The sequence below is a fragment of the Boleophthalmus pectinirostris genome, unplaced genomic scaffold (genome assembly GCF_026225935.1).
Source record: "Boleophthalmus pectinirostris isolate CB_2022bp ecotype Guang Dong unplaced genomic scaffold, ASM2622593v1 HiC_scaffold_8, whole genome shotgun sequence".
Taxonomy (NCBI): Eukaryota; Metazoa; Chordata; class Actinopteri; order Gobiiformes; family Gobiidae; genus Boleophthalmus; species Boleophthalmus pectinirostris.
This window is the reverse complement of record NW_026571515.1, coordinates 32,670,557-32,686,883: the sequence shown is the minus strand read 5'-3', so window position 1 is coordinate 32,686,883 and position 16,327 is coordinate 32,670,557. Positions and strand designations below refer to the sequence as shown.

Here is a 16,327-nt window from a genome sequence, read left to right as displayed (position 1 = left end):
CAACGTGGCACCATTTTGTGTTAACGTAGACTTAAAGAGGAATGCCACTCATTTTTGCTGCATGTTGGATATGAGTTAAACCTATTACCTCAGTTCTTTTTACTTTCAATTGAAGTCATTATTGAAACTGTTCTGATTTAAATAAAACATGGCTTAGAAAAGACTTTGTTTTTGATGCACCTGACACTTCTAGCATTGGCTAAGAGAGATATCGGTCTATATTTAGGATATTGATATATCGCATCAGATGTCATCATCATTCCCTGGTGGTGTGAAGCTAACTTTAGGCACTGTTCTATCTGAAACTCTGTTAAATTTTAATGTAAGTTTTATTTTAATACAATTTGACCCGGAAAGAACTGACATAGCTATAATTGCAATGGGTGAGCTGATTTGTCTCTCAGTTTTTCAGGTCACCTTTTTCTTGAAAATCAAACACAGGACCAGTTTTCAGACTGTCTTCAGTTTATTTGGCAGTTATTTATTTATTTGTGCATTGTGTCACCATGGTAACTGAGCAGCCTTCCACCACAGAGATACACATAGGACACCCCCAGCATGATGTCATAACCTGTGGACATTGTGTTACATGAACCACAAACCTCAAAGGCAGCCTATAGGTTTTCAAATGTAAAGAAAGTAGTTCATAGTTCATAATGGACCTTATGTAATAAAGCATGTTTAAATGGGGTTGGGCTACAGGGTATGTTTAAGCCAGTAAAGTAAGATATATTATCATTGAGTTAGTTAGTACAGTTTAGTTAGTTCACTACTTGAAAGTAGGGTAAGTGCATTTGTGATGTGATAAAAAACTATTATTCAGTATCTACAGATAGCCTGAATAGGTCCTAATGTTTGTGCTCTGCTCTGTGAGATAAAACACCAAGGCGTGGGGCATATGAGTGACTCAGGTGGAAGGGTCCTATAGTCTTGAGGCTAGTGGTTCTAATCCTGCTCTAGCCACTGTTATTGTGTCCTTGGGCAAGACATTGAACTTACCTCTTATCAATGTGAATGACTAACTGGTGTTGGCAGTTGGCCTAGCCCTAGATTGGCAAACACATTTCTACCAGCCCCAGGGTACATATGGCTACAGAAGTTACCGCAGAGAGTAAAATGCTTTTCAAGTGATAAATCTTGTTATAAATACAAACTATTCCAGTATAACTTTTTTGTGGTACCCTTATATTTGTGCTCAAAATCTAACGCAAAGTAAAGTAGAAAGTATAGCATCACAAATATATCAAAACAAAAGCATGACCATGGAGTTTTATTTTGAAATCTCACCCGGATGTCGAGCAGCACACTTCCGGTAGGTGCTGCCGGTGGGAGGAGCCTCGACATCCGTAAAAGAGACGCAGAGAAGCAGGAGGCTCTCCAAGCTGCAATAAAACACTGATGCGTGCGCAATAACGAAGGAAAAACTCATCCAGACGTGCACCTGTGTCCTCTCGGTGAGTGGCACGACTTTAATCATAAGTTTTATTCTGTCTATGTGTAATTTAAAGACAGTAGATGATGAATGTTTGAGGGCCTGGACTCAGTAGACTGGCTGGCTGTCAAATGCTCACACATTGTTCCTGTCATATTCAGATTACTGACATAAGTACTGATTATGAAGCTTATATGTTAAAAATTGCGCAGAAAACAGTATTATTAATGAGATGGTACGTAATAACCATTGTAATAATAACAGGCGATGCTCATTCAACGCTTATGTAAACTACATTTATCCAAAAGGTGCTAAGTAATTTAATAACCTTATTTACGTTTTGGACAAATCATAGTTGCTTGTCATTATCTATGTTTTTCCATCAACAAAGAAATGCTGATTTAAACGCGTTTGACCGACACTGTTTCTATTTTAGGCCGAAAGTAAAGTGGTTGACTATGGCAGGTAAGCAGCAGAGAGCGACCACTGCCTCAGAGGGCTCCACTGAAACCAAAAGGACAGAAGTCAGGACCACGGAAAAGAAGTGCTGTAAGTCTGAAATAAAATATTAACTTTTTCCTGTTAGGCTTTTAAATGATGATATAATGTGTGTGTCTTTGGTAATAAAGGAAATTCAAATGTATTACGTTTAATTAAAGCTAAAGTTTTGTTTATACCAAGTCATAAGTAACTATTGTCATATATAGGTCTGGCTTAGTCATAATTTGTTTAAAGGGGTGCTATGTGACCTTTCTTGTCCAGGTTCTGCCACCTGCTTGTCTTTATGTATATGTTAACTGCTTTGCTTGGAATGTTCAAATATTGCTCCATAAAACATTGGAGGAAAAAAAAACAACTCTTACAACAAAAAACAATTGTAATTGTGAGTGGGGTCACCTTTCCAGGGCAAAGCAATAATGTCAATGTCAAATGTATTCATAAAGTACATTTTTAAATTAGATAATAAATTACAGAAATGTCAAAGAAGGTGAAATACAAAGATTATAAATCACAGAACAATAAAAGTTTACAATGTGATAAAAGATCACAAAAGAAACCCTTAAAATCCAAGATGGCAGATCTAGACTGTGTAAAAAGCAAAAGCTTGTTATAGTCCTGTTTTACACCTGGATTCAGTAATACTTACCTCTGAAAAGATGAACTAAACTGAATGAACTGGATCCTGTATTATAATATATATATTTTGGAGTTTAATCACTTGCCTGTAATGACCTTGATATGGGTTCATGATAACACTTCCGATGTTAAATAGTTATATCAAAACAACCTGCCCAGTGGCTCTTTACGTAGGTACAGTTATGCAGGTAGTAATCCTTAGTTTGTCATCGTCACACTGCTCCAAGCAAGAACAGAAGAAGTAAAAACAAATGTATCAGGGTCATTGAAATAATAATCTCCACAAATCTCAGTGTTTGGAGGGTATGTTTTTCACTTCTTTCTTATTCTTAAAGTGCGAGTAAACCAAGAATACCAAATCATGTCTGGTCTCGTTTGGCCACTCAAGCTTTTGCAGACACATATCAAGGGTGGGGAAAATATGAACAAATATGCAAAAGGATACAGTGGGTAACTAAACCTAGATTTAGCAAATCTTTGTAGACTCATTGACATAATCTGTTAATAAAATCTAGCATGTGAATGAGTGACAGGGTGATGTTTCAGGAGTGAATTATTGTAGTGGTCTCCACATTGAAGCTTATTGTAGACACATAACAAAGAGTGGGGATAATTATGCAAACACCAGATTACTTAACCTAGATTTATTTATTTACATGATATTTATATAAATATGCCAAATCATAGCTAAAATACTAATTTCCATCTGTTGTAGAATAAGTAAAGTAGTAAAAAGAAATTACTATGTGTATTACAAGTAAATTATTGTAGTGGTCTGACCTTTTAAGCTCATTGTAGACACATAGCAAAGGGTGGGAAAAAACTAATTTGGCTAATAGGAATTACTGATAAACTAGAAAAACTTTGTAGAATCATTGGCTTCACAAGTTAATAAATAATAGCATATCTCAAGAGTACAACATTGTAGTGCTTATGCATTTGTGAATGGAAACTCAAGACAGGAGACTCTGGGTAAGTCAGTGTATCTTGTCTGTGTGGTATTACAGTTTTGTTTTGTTTTTTTGCAGCATGGGCCTCCTACATGACTAACATTCCCACTGTGATTGTAATGATTGGTCTGCCTGCTCGGGGAAAGACATACATGTCCAAGAAGCTGACACGCTACCTCAACTGGATTGGAGTGCCAACTAAAGGTGTGCCCAATCATCCATGTACAAAAGACCTCAATATTATGCTTCATTTCCTTCCCCATTCTCATCAAGCTAATAATACTTTACCAATTCAGTCATGCTGTGTGTCACTGGGTTCAACTGGCAGGGCATCTGGTTTAAAACTAACACCAACAGAGCTGAACTGTGATTGCATCCTTGAAACTATGACTGCAAACAAGATGTGTGGTAATAATAACACAGTTTTATTTGAATATAGTTTTTAAACAACAAAATACACCAAGTTTTAAAAAGCAGTTCACCATATTTAAATGTTTTATTTTATTTAATATTCCTTTATTGTGTTGAATATGATCTCATTATGGTCACTTTAAACAATATAGCTGGTTAATCTTTTAATAGTGTATTTTTATGGGGAAATGATTGAGAATTTTACCTTTATATTATGAGTGGACTTTGTGATTAGTGGCCACTGTTGAGTTCCAGTTGGGTTAGGCTTTATACCAGATGTCTTTCCTGTTGCAAAGGAGTAGGTAAAGTAGGTGTAGATAAAGTAGATTCCCTTTATATAACTTACAATTTGTTATGAAAATTTGCATGTACGATGATGTCATTAAATTATTGTCCAGGCTTATGCTTTGACCATTGTACTAGAAGTCATTCCATGTGGTTGGAAGCAGTCTGAGTTACATAACTGGAATGTAGAAAAACTGCTTTGACAGAAAACATTGACAGTTCATAATAATCCTTCTATTTTACATTGTCCTTTGTTTCCTTTTGCAGTGTTTAACCTTGGAGTTTATAGAAGAGAAGCAGTCAAGTCTTATAAATCCTATGATTTCTTCAGGCATGACAACAAAGAGGCCATGCAGATCAGGAAGTAAGTCAGTTATAAACATTTCACCACAATGAGTATATGAAGGTCAAATAGACACCCTAAAAGATTTTTATTTATTTATTTTTTCTATTTTTGCTATACCTAAAGATGCACTATGTAACTTTGTTGGTGTGGGGCCCAACATCGGCTTGTCCCCATAGAGATGTAATTGCTTTGTCTAGAACAGACCTGGACATTGTACAGCTACCAGGCCACATACTCCGGTTGACTCTGACTGGCCTGCTTAAATTTGCATTTACAAGCTGCATTGCTTTTATTTTAGAGGTGTTTTTTTTTAATTACATTTTTTGTTAGGCAACTTCACTTTTTCATTGCTTAGTCATAACATAAACTCTTGCCAGTCTTACCAGCTCATCTAAACAATGATATTTACTGCTTTTTATAAAGAAATACAATTAATATTATGCAGAATTGAGTTAAGCATTTTGACCCACCCCTCCACAGTATTTTCTGTTTCTCATGTGGCCTCAAGGAAAAAAATTATTGTGCACCCCTGATTTAGAATGTTCCATAGTATGGCACTGAACATTTGGATACATCTGTGGAGAGACAAGCTCACTTGTTGTAAGACATGTATTTCAAGGTATTGAGTAATTAAATAAATGTAAAATAGATTAATGTTATACTGTGGAACATATCAGGCAATAACATTTCCTCCCACCAGAAAAGTCACATAGTGCACCTTTAACATGTAATATCAGTGAGACTAAAGTTAAGTTTAGTCAGCATTAGATAATGTTTCTCAGTTCTGCACAGCCTCATCTGATTTTGTTCATCTAATTTGTGCTGGCAAAAATAACTCTTCAATTCTACTTTTCTAATTCACAGCAACTCTGACATATGGCACTTGTTTACTGCGCTCAGTTCAGATTATATTGTTCCCTTGTAATATCAGTGTAATACAATATAGTTAATGTGATTGTGTTGATCTTGTATTAAACTGCATGAAGCCATAAAGGTTATTACTTGATGTTTACGTTTGTGTTCTTCTCTGTACAGACAGTGTGCCCTGGTTGCCCTGCAGGATGTCAAGTCATATCTCAGTGATGAAGGAGGACAGATCGCTGTAAGAATGAATTTTTGATTTTGTCTCATAACTGAATGTATTCTTAGAAAGAATGGTTTGCTTTTTTGGCAGGTATTTGATGCTACGAACACAACCAGAGAGAGACGAGAGCTCATTCTAAACTTTGCCAAAGAAAATGCCTACAAGGTTAGAACAATATACATGGAGTTTTCAGTGTTAATTGTATCCAAATAATTCATTCAACATGCATCTTTTTCCATAGGTGTTTTTTGTTGAGTCGATTTGTGATGATCCTGACGTCATTGCTGAAAACATACTGGTACAGAATGTCTTTTATGCCTCTAATAGGAATATAATGCCATCTAAAACTTACTATGGTATTAAAGAATATTTTAAAGATTAAGACTAGCTGTAGTCTTCATATCGTTTACAATATTAGTTTGTTCTCAATAGTTGGTAGGGTGAATTGTGGCTCAGTAACTTGTAATTTAAAGGTGCACTATGTAACTTTTCCACCACCTGCATCATAAGATTTTTTTGGTTTTAAAATGCCTGTGAATTAAATAAATGCAACATTGATAATGCCATACTGTGGAACATATCAAATAACGCAACAACATCTCCATGGAGACAAGTAATTGTGAGACCCTCCACCATAAATATTACTTGGTACACCTTTTAATACATGTAATAAAAAAAAAGATATTGCTAGACATGATTTGCTATTTCACAGTTGTGCTAACATATCTCATGCTTTGTTCATGTAAACAGGAAGTGAAGGTGTCCAGTCCAGATTACCCTGAACAGGACCGAGAGAGCGTCATGGAGGACTTCCTCAAGAGAATCGAATGTTACAAAGTGACCTACAAACCTCTGGATCCTGACGGCCATGACAAGTAAGCAATCAGTTAACGTGATATATACAAATGTGAGTTTTAATAAACATTTTAATTCAGTATACAATTAATAAATGTAATTATTAATTGTAGTTTCAAAAATGTCCACTAGAGGGTAATGTCTACATTGAAATGGTCATATCAAACGTTAACGCTTTGATAATTTGCCACGATAATTCCAAGTTTGCTAAAAAGTGAAGGGATCCTCCTCCCTTCAATTTTTAACAAACATGATCCACTCAACTTCCTGTTCACCATATATTTCTATACATTTGGATTAAAGAAGTACTTTCCAAACTGTGGTATTGGTACACAGAATGTCCTAGGGGGTTTATTATATGGATTTTCTAGGCCTGTCTAAATGTTTGAAATGTACCAATTTAATTCATAATAAGTATTAGATATTGTATGATGGTCAGTATCCTCAGTTTTTTTTTTTTTCCCAAAGTGTGTCATAGTGATCTTCATCTAAAAGTATGACATTGTTAGCAGTTTCTAGAATCCAACACAACATGTGTTCAAACACATTGATCCTGTCTCTACTGTTTCTTTGTTCCACAGGGACTTGTCCTTTATCCAGGTCATCAATGTGGGCCGGCGGTTTCTGGTGAACAAAGTGCAGGATTACATCCAGAGTAAGATCGTGTACTACCTCATGAACATCCACGTGCACTCTCACTCCATCTACCTCTGTCGCCATGGAGAGAGCCACCACAACGTGGAGGGGCGCATCGGGGGGGACTCCGAGCTCACAGAAAACGGAAAACAGGTGCTTCTGATGAACTGTACATAATGTCTATTTTATCAAAGGTGCAACTTGTAACTTTTCTACCTGCTTGTCTCTATGGGGATTGCTTTACCTACACTGTGCCATAGTATGATGCCATAGTATTAAAGATATCCTTTTTGCATTTATTCAATTATGCATTTTTACCCCTCAAAAATATCTTCAAAAACATGCATTCTTACCAGTCCATAAATGTGACTGTTAACTTGCCCTGGTGGCAAGACCGGCTTGTCTCCATGGAAATAGACAGGTTTAATGCCATACTTTCATGGTGAAAAGCAGGTGGCACACCCTTCATGGGTATTGTATTATGACATTTACAATTGATAAAATGTAAACCTGGTCCATTCTGACTTCCCCAGGTAATCAGGAATTCTGAAGATAAAAGTAGCTAATATTGTTTAGTTCTATTTTAAAAAGGGGATTATTTTTTCCAGTTTGCTGCGGCGCTCAAGACTTTTGTAGAAGAACACCACGTATCTGACCTGAAAGCGTGGACCAGTCAGCTCAGACGCACCATACAAACTGCAGAAGAGCTGGGGGTCCCCTATGAGCAGTGGAAGATCCTCAATGAAATTGATGCTGTATGTTCTGTTAACTTTATATACACAAAAAGATAGTCAAAACTTCCTATGTAGCAGTAGCGTTGTCAAGTGGTTTCATTTATTTATTTTGGTCCGTTGTTTGTTCTGACTAGTGACAGCAGTATGCACTCCAACATCCAAATATTGCACTGGAAACAGAGGTGTAGTTTTCCAATGTAGACATTATTTTATTTTGTAATATGTCTTCTTTAAAATGTGAAGACAAATGTAAAAAAAAAAGTACACATTTATGATTTAATGGCTGCTGTCTAATGTCTAGTGTCAATGTTTTCAGGGAGTGTGTGAAGATATGACATACAAGATGATTGAAGAAACATATCCAGAAGAATATGCCATGAGAAACCAAGACAAGTACCACTATCGCTACCCTGGAGGAGAGGTGAATGTTTTCTTATATTTTTAGCCTGTGAGTGAGCTATGATGAAACTAACTGTACATTTGGACCGTTGTGTTTGCACAGTCCTACCAAGACCTGGTGCAGCGTTTGGAGCCTGTTATTATGGAGCTTGAGAGACAGGGGAATGTGCTGGTCATCTGTCACCAGGCTGTCATGCGATGCTTACTGGCTTACTTCCTGGACAAGAGTGCAGGTACAGTGCACTGAAACATATTTCTTTTATTCACTAAACAGAATTCAAAGCGATACCAAAGGTGCTCTATGTAATTTTTCCATGGAGATGTTATTGCTTTGTCTCGGATGTTCCACTGTATGGCATTAAACTTACTTTTATTGTATGTATTAAATTACAGTTTTTTTTGCTTCTGAGAAAAAAAAAAAAACAGTTACTGTGAGTGGGGTTGCTTCTCCACAGATCTGTCCTGTAACTCGGTGTTGCACCCTTAAAGGGGGGCAAATCATATATTATTGTGTTTTTAAATAATTGTGGATATACTTGCAGTGGTATTTTTTTTGTTTTGTTTGAGCCTGAGCCTGGTGGTGACAATAGATGGAAAACAAGTGAAGGATTTTGAAATGTAACTTTAAGTGCATGGCTATTGCTCAAAAATATGCATTCTTATGATTGAGGAGGTTTCAGATCTGACCTGTAACTTGGCCTGGCACAATTTAATACTGTCTAATATTTCAGCCAAAATAATAACAGGTCGCGGACCCTCCACCAGAAAAGTTACATAGTGCAGCTTTAACGTCATCTGTCTCCTTTTCAAATGAGCTGTTACGGTTACATGTTGTGGTTACATAAGTGTGTCTGGAATGACATGTCATGGTGCTATAGAAGCCACAGAGAAATGATTGACTCAGAGTGGAAAAAGTCCCAGTCTATAATTACCTCTGGACTGACAGTGCATCAACAGAGGATGTGGTCATCTGTTTACTTCACACTATTTCACACTATCAAAGCTGCTGTAGAAAATGTGCACCTCATACAAAATGGGATAAAAATATCCAGATACAGAAATGTTAGAATAATTTTTCTTTCTCCTGCCTTAGATGACCTCCCGTACTTGAAGTGCCCCCTGCACACTGTTCTAAAACTGACGCCAGTGGCCTATGGTAAGTTTACTCTATGATCAAAATGTAGATATGCATTATTGTATAACAGAAAAATTGCACTATTTTTTTTTTTTATATTACAATGCTTTGCTTGTGTTTTTTGCCAGGTTGTAAAGTAGAGGAGTTTGACTTAAAAGTTAAAGCTGTCAACACACACAGAGACCGAATATGGGTAAGTTTGTGACTGTTTCGTTTATCCTGTTAAATTTTAGGGCCCATATTACAGTGTTTTCTGTTATAATGTTGTGTCAGAGTTGTTTTATTTGTTAACACACAAACCCTGCATATTTAGTCTTCTGTCAAATTGAAAACACTCCATTCCACCTTGTGATGTATGTGATGATACCAGAAATGAGCCACTGTGTTTTTAAACTGTATACACTTTCACTAGAATCATTTGTAAAATTTCAGCCCTGGAATTTCTCTAGAAGGTAACTCTAAAACTACTGCTTCATGACATCACAAGGTGGAACAGAGCATTTTGAGCTTTGAACATATAGACAGACTAATAATAAAGGGTTACTCAAACATGTGTGAATGAAACAAAACACCAAAATTACATAGGACAAATATTTCTTGGAAAAATTAACACTGTTGGGCAAGTTACTTTAAAACTGTAATGCGTTATTTATTACTTATTACTGTCATTTCAAAGTAATTCGTTACATTACAATATTACTGCATTTAAAATGTAAGGCATTACATTACTATTGCATTACTTTAAGTTACTCTCACCAAAATAACTGCAAAAAAGCTGAACTTTTGAGCCGTATATGGACTGAACCAGGACTAAACAAGGTCTAAACCAGGACTAAACCAGAGCTGAACCAGGACTAAACCAGGACTATAACAGGACTAACCTCAGACTGATTCCAGGACTGAAGAGGAGGACTAAACCAGAACTGAACTAGGACTAAAACAGGACTCACTGTCAGGACGGGCTCGAAGGTGACCGCAGGAGAAAGGAGCGGCTTTGCTCCGCACCTCATGGAGGTAAGAGCGTCTGTCGCCTGATCGTTCTTTATGGACCCTGCTGCGTGGGCTCACGGTCCTGATTTCAGCAACTATTTGCGGGTACAAGACCCGGTGCAAAACTCTGCTACAGCGCGTAACTTCTACCTTCCTTCAACGTGTCCAGAAGTCCAACTTTTTGTGCGATGGTTTGCATCGTCCTCTGCCTTTTGGGTGTGAGCGCAGGAGACTTTGTCGGTGCAGAACGTTTCGTCGACGTTGTGGATTTTGTCGGAGAGAAAACTTGCAGACATACAGCACTTCAGAATCACACTGCTAGAGACTGAAAATTTTTAAAAATTTGGCAGCTGAACATATTCTGTACTGTATTGTACAGTAGACAGGAGTCCCTTAGCCGATCAGGACACAGCGGGAGGAACGCAATACGTGTTCATACACTAAAAACAAAAGGCATGCAAAATTGCACACAAAAAAAATTCTAAAAATCAGCGAAACAGCGAGACCGCGAAAAGTGAACCGCGTTAGAGCGAGGGACGACTGTAAGCCAGGTCTAAACCAGAACTGACCCAGGTCTAAACCAGAAGTGACCCAGGTCTAAACCAGGTCTAAACCAGAAGTGACCCAGGTCTAAACCAGGTCTAAACCAGAAGTGGCCCAGGTCTAAACCAGGTCTAAACAGCATAGAGTTCTGGGTCAGTCCTTTCACCCGTGGTTAACTGAAGGTCTATCCGACCGCTGCTGATTTCACGGTGATTTTTGAGAATTTCTATGAAGAAAAACCCACCACTTCAATCCAGGTTAAAAAAGCATTGTAACGCGCGTTACTCACATTTGTACCGAGTAAAATATTACTATTTTTCCCCCTGTAATGCCTTACATTACTGCGTTACAGCAAAAATCAACGCATTACTGTAATACATTACTTTTATAATACATTACTCCCAACACTGAAAATTAATAATCTGTTTAACTGCTGGGCATTAAAACCTATTTTAAATCTTTGGGTCATTGTTTTGTATGATCCCAGACAGAGTGGGTGTTCACACACTGATGGAAAGCTCTAGTTAAACTGGGCGAGGAATATCCTGTTTACAAGACTCACCAAAACAGTGCCTTTGATTTATAGTTTAGTTTCTATTTAATTGTTTTTCAAAGTATAACACTTTTTAAGAACTATGCTATTTACATGATTTATAAAGATAGAAAGACAACAAATAGATTATTAAGAATGACTTGACTTAATGCAGAGGTTAGGATTAGGAGTTAACGGTGCACTGTGTAACCTTTGTGGTGTGCTCTGCTACCTGCTTGTCTGCATGGATATGTTAAACATTTCAACACTATGGCATTAACTGTATCTATCCTGCAGTTATTCAATTGCAGGGGTTTTTATTGCTCAGGAACTTGGCCTGGTAGCATCACCTGCTTGTCTCCATGGAGAAAGATACTTTTAATGCTTTACTGTGGAACATTCTAGACAAATCCTCAAGTTCAGGGTATTTTTAAGTAGTTACTAAGCCAGAACAAGTGTTTGTTCTTCATGAAATAAATCTTTGTTCATGCTTTGTGGCTACATGAGGTATAAAGTGTGATGCACATGAAAAACAGCTCAACTATAAAATATTATGATATTTTAATTTAATTACAGAAAAAGGCAGAGAACGAGGTGCCACCTGCTTTCCTCCGGAGGAACAGTTTCACCCCACTGTCGACTCAGGACCAGTTCAAGAGACCCCGACTTTACAGCGCAGGCAACTCCTCACAGACTCGCATCCCTCACACGCATACATTACCCAGCATGCAGTTCTCTGAAGTTTCTGAAAAAGCAGAGCTTCAAAGCCAGGTGACTAGTTTTCCTTTTTAGAAAAGCTTACTGGAAACTTAAATGTCTTTCATTGTTTTTTGGTTTTTGGTTTGGACAACATAGTATTGGTATTTGAAAAAAACAAAAAAAAAAAACAATAACAAAACCTGCCTTGATTTTGGAGTGGGCTCTCACGTGACTCACCTCCATCCACACATCCCTTAAACTAAACAAAATGTGATCATGACAAAAGACCGCCAAAGTCCACTGTTTCCTGCCCGCTGTTTTCAATGTAATGTTACAAAAGTACACAGTGGCACAGACAACACAAAGTTCATTTCATATTAGGAAACATTTACAAATGTATTAGGGATTAAATATACAGTTTTTTGGAAGTGCTAATAAGAACAAAAAATTCAACTGAGCTTTATCACACTTAATACTAAACTAAGGCAGCTACTGATAAAAACTGTAATTGCATTCCTTTAAAGAGCAAACTAATGAAAACGTAGGGACATGTGGGTGGCAGGGCATCCTTGTGGAGGTCTCTCTTGTACTAAATAGAAGAAATTGAGTGAAGCAATTTTAATAGTGGGGTATCAGTATTTAAATGTATCTGATTATTCCTAGCTCTCACAAACCCTTTGGCACCTCACTAGTATTCACATGCATAGATTTTCAGGTGCAGACACAGCTTTAGAACAGCTTTATCCAGACTTTACAATTAACGCCCCACTGTGTGACATTTTAGAAAAAGGAGAGCACAATTAAAACATGTTTTTCACTTTGGAGATTTTTATTGCACTGAAAAACATGAGTGAGTCCTTACTGTGAGTGGGCTTGCTATTCCACAAACCTGACTCACTTCCTTTGGCTATAAGTTACTAGTTTTAGGGGCATTTAACCACCTCCAGAAAGTTACGCATTTACAAGAGCTCAATCCACTTCCCCACCTTTAATTAGGCTGACGTCGAGATGGATTTTAGTGAAGGAAGTTTGAGCACTGCAGTTACAATGAATCTGATGACACTCTATGATTTTTAAAAACATTACATAATGGTAACAATACATCATGGATTAGCGCTTAATGATGTCAGAAGGTGGAGCAGAGCGTTTTTAACTTCAGAGTGACAGCCTAAATATGCAATAATACTCAAAGATGCATGAACAGAAGAGAACACAACAGTTTACATGAACATGTGCTAATAAAACATAGTACTTCTTTACTGACTTCACCTCTTCTTGGTCTTCTTGTGGTCTGTTTGCTAAAGTAACCTTTTAGCCCCGGTTCACGTCTCTGAGCCAGTAAAAACAAACTCATAGTGCCCAGTCAGTGCTGCCCTTTCCTTATTTTGCTTCATGTTTTCCCTCTCTTTTTCAGGAGATGTTAAATGGTTTTGCTGCAGTGAAAGACTCAGACTCACCTCAGTCTTAAAGGAGTTACAGAAGAGCTACTGTACTTCTCCAACATGTGTTCATTTGAAGAAACCAAACACATTGCCTATTGCACGGTACCAACACAACTAACACCAACTAGTTATTGTAAACAGTTTTAATGTTATATTTATGTAGATATATTTTTAGTTACGCTTTCAGCTTCTTTCAGAAAATACGTAGCTTTTTTCTTTAATGTAAGGCCAACTTTAACTAGATTGTTACCGTCTATTGTCTTAATATTTTAGGTTACATATAGTTACAAATTACTGTGACTTTATTTTTGTTTTAATGTTTTTCTGTAGACGTTTATTCCATGTCTGTACACTCCAAAAAGAAAACAAATGTTGACCTCTTATCCTTTTAAGGTGTAACTAAACACAAAATCCAATTGCTTTAACTGTGAATGGTGTTTTAATAGCATTATCAACTGTACTTAGTTTTTTTTTCTTTTGTTTTTTTTTTGTAAATTTTTGTGCTAACTAGATACAAGTGGCCACTGCAATTTCAAGTACTACGTGACATCACACAGGACTGCCCTGATTGCAGCCAGGTGTTTCTAGTTACAAACACCTGGCTGCAGAGGCGGAGTTTAAAATGTGGATACCTGATTAAGCATTCACAGTGTTCCTCATATGTTCACACCCCAACCCTCCTCCGCCCTCACTCTTTGCCCTCCAGGCACTTCCCAGTTTAGCAGCTCTATTTGTCTATTTAAAATGTGGTTGTGGGCAGAGTTTAGGAGTTTAGTCCCACTTTAAATATTTTATGTTGATCCAGACCACATTTTTATATTTGGTTAGTCTATTTAAGTGTATACATTCAATTAACATGAAATATGTAAAGGAGCAAGGTACATATTTAATCAACATTACTTTTTAAAGTCTTTTAAATCTTATGTGTTTCAATTGGCAGCAGGTAAATCCTTCATGAGACTTCACCCAAAATAGGAAAAAATCTCCCCTTTTCTGGGCCCCAGTAGTTTGAATGGGAACATTGTGCATAGTCATCTTCTGAATGAAGGTGTGTTTTTGATATAAAAGTTCTTTGCTAACTAACCTAAATATTGTTAATGTGTTTGTTAAAGGTGTATACTACTGCATACTACTGCTGTGGCTTATCCTGCTGTAATGTAGCTGCATGTTCTCTGTATCAGGGCTGCACAATATCTCGAAATTTGAATTTGTTGTAATCACTTAGATAAAAGGAAGTCCCCACAAATCAAGGTTTGTGTGTCTGGAGAGCATTTGATTGTTGTATTGGTTTAGCAGTTCACTCAGTCTTCTCTCACAAGTTAATTCTCCTCAAAGTGATTCTATTGTGCCCTGAACTGAATTCTGATTTGAAAACTAATTTAATATTTTGAAGTGTATTATTATTTATTTGAAAGTAGTGCAGCCCTGGTCTGTATACCTCACTGGATCCTCAGGTCTTCAGCTCCAGTGCCTCTCTACTGTCGATAAAGCTCTTTGTGGAACATTCTGTACAATGATTTAATGTAAAAAGTTTAATTTGAAATGTATAATACTTTTATTTGGCCAAGAGCATTTGAGCAGATATATGTTAAGCAAGTTTCTGGTGCCTCCTCTGTATCAAATTTTCTTCTCAAGGACACTTTGGTATTTCAGTAAACCAAACAATCAGAAAGTGACCTTATAATCGGTAGATTGTTTTGAACATGCATTGATACTGTTGACCCAGACAGTACAATTTGTGCCTTTGATAAAAAATACCAACAGGAAATCGTAAAATTGATGTAAGATAATATTTGATGTTAAAGTTTATTGATCTTAAGCAAAGTATGTGAAATAGAATGTCTTAAAACAAATGTTAAATGTTACTGCACAGGGTTTTGTACCAGTTACAAAAAATAAAAATGCTTGCTATCATGAGAAAGCCTTGTACCTACTTCTTGATTGTGTAAACAGTGTAAAAGCATTCTTTATATATATTTGAGTAACCCTTTATTATTAGTCTGTCTACATCTTCAAAGCTCAAAATGCACAGTTCCACCTTGTGATGTCATGAAAAGGTAGCTTCAAGTTAACAACTACCTTTACCTTTAGTTCAATAGAATTGGGCAATTCCAGGGCTGAAATCATCCAAATGATTCTACTGAAGGTGTACGAAGTTTACAGGCACAGTGGATCACTTCCTGTAATACCACATGACATCACAAAGTGGAATAGAGTGTTTTCTGTTTGAGAGCCTAAATATGCAGAGTTTGTGTGTATATATATGTATGTGTGAATGAAACAAAACACAATTCTGGTTATGTTTTTGATGAGAAAACAACTTCATAACATAGATCAGAAAAAGTAAAATGGGCCCTTTAAGAACTGCAATAATATCCTATGAATAAGAATAAAGTAACATTCACAGACATTACAATGACAATAACTGCAGAGTTTACACATTTCATGCCATATATTTGTTGCTTATAAATCGCCCTTGAATTTCTCTGTGATAAAAAGCTCTGAATAAGCCTTGGCTCGATACAGCCCATAATAAAACAGCCACTCTGAAAATCTGCTGCATCACCACAAGGACAATGCGGACAGAGAGAAATAGAATAGGACCATATCAGATGATTACCTCACTGAATTCATTAAGAGGGTTATTTTTCAATATATTTCATTTGATTCATTGTACATATATACCTAAAGTTACATACATAAATGAGGTTTTAGAT

At 36.7% G+C, this 16,327-nt stretch overlaps 1 protein-coding gene across 1 annotated transcript; it reads left to right on the top strand.

Annotated features, from left to right (window-relative positions):
* The first annotated feature begins 1,318 nt into the window (after positions 1-1,318).
* LOC110164582 (6-phosphofructo-2-kinase/fructose-2,6-bisphosphatase 2-like) lies at positions 1,319-15,218 on the top strand. Its single transcript, XM_020929649.2, has 16 exons — positions 1,319-1,454; positions 1,869-1,981; positions 3,598-3,723; positions 4,483-4,579; positions 5,597-5,663; positions 5,736-5,810; positions 5,887-5,943; positions 6,396-6,520; positions 7,082-7,289; positions 7,745-7,891; positions 8,187-8,291; positions 8,373-8,502; positions 9,363-9,425; positions 9,533-9,597; positions 12,046-12,240; positions 13,583-15,218. The coding sequence occupies exons 2-16, from the start codon at positions 1,891-1,893 to the stop codon at positions 13,634-13,636; spliced, it is 1,605 nt and encodes a 534-aa protein (XP_020785308.2). The 5' UTR covers positions 1,319-1,454; positions 1,869-1,890; the 3' UTR covers positions 13,637-15,218.
* The last annotated feature ends 1,109 nt before the right edge of the window (positions 15,219-16,327 follow it).

Bases quoted from the DNA above. Each gene is read 5' to 3' on its own strand.
- LOC110164582 (XM_020929649.2), top strand. From the start codon at position 1,891: ATGGCAGGTAAGCAGCAGAGAGCGACCACTGCCTCAGAGGGCTCCACT. The intron at 1,982-3,597 runs GTAAGTCTGAAA...GTTTTTTTGCAG, and splicing joins GACCACGGAAAAGAAGTGCT to CATGGGCCTCCTACATGACT. The intron at 5,944-6,395 runs GTACAGAATGTC...TCATGTAAACAG, and splicing joins TCATTGCTGAAAACATACTG to GAAGTGAAGGTGTCCAGTCC.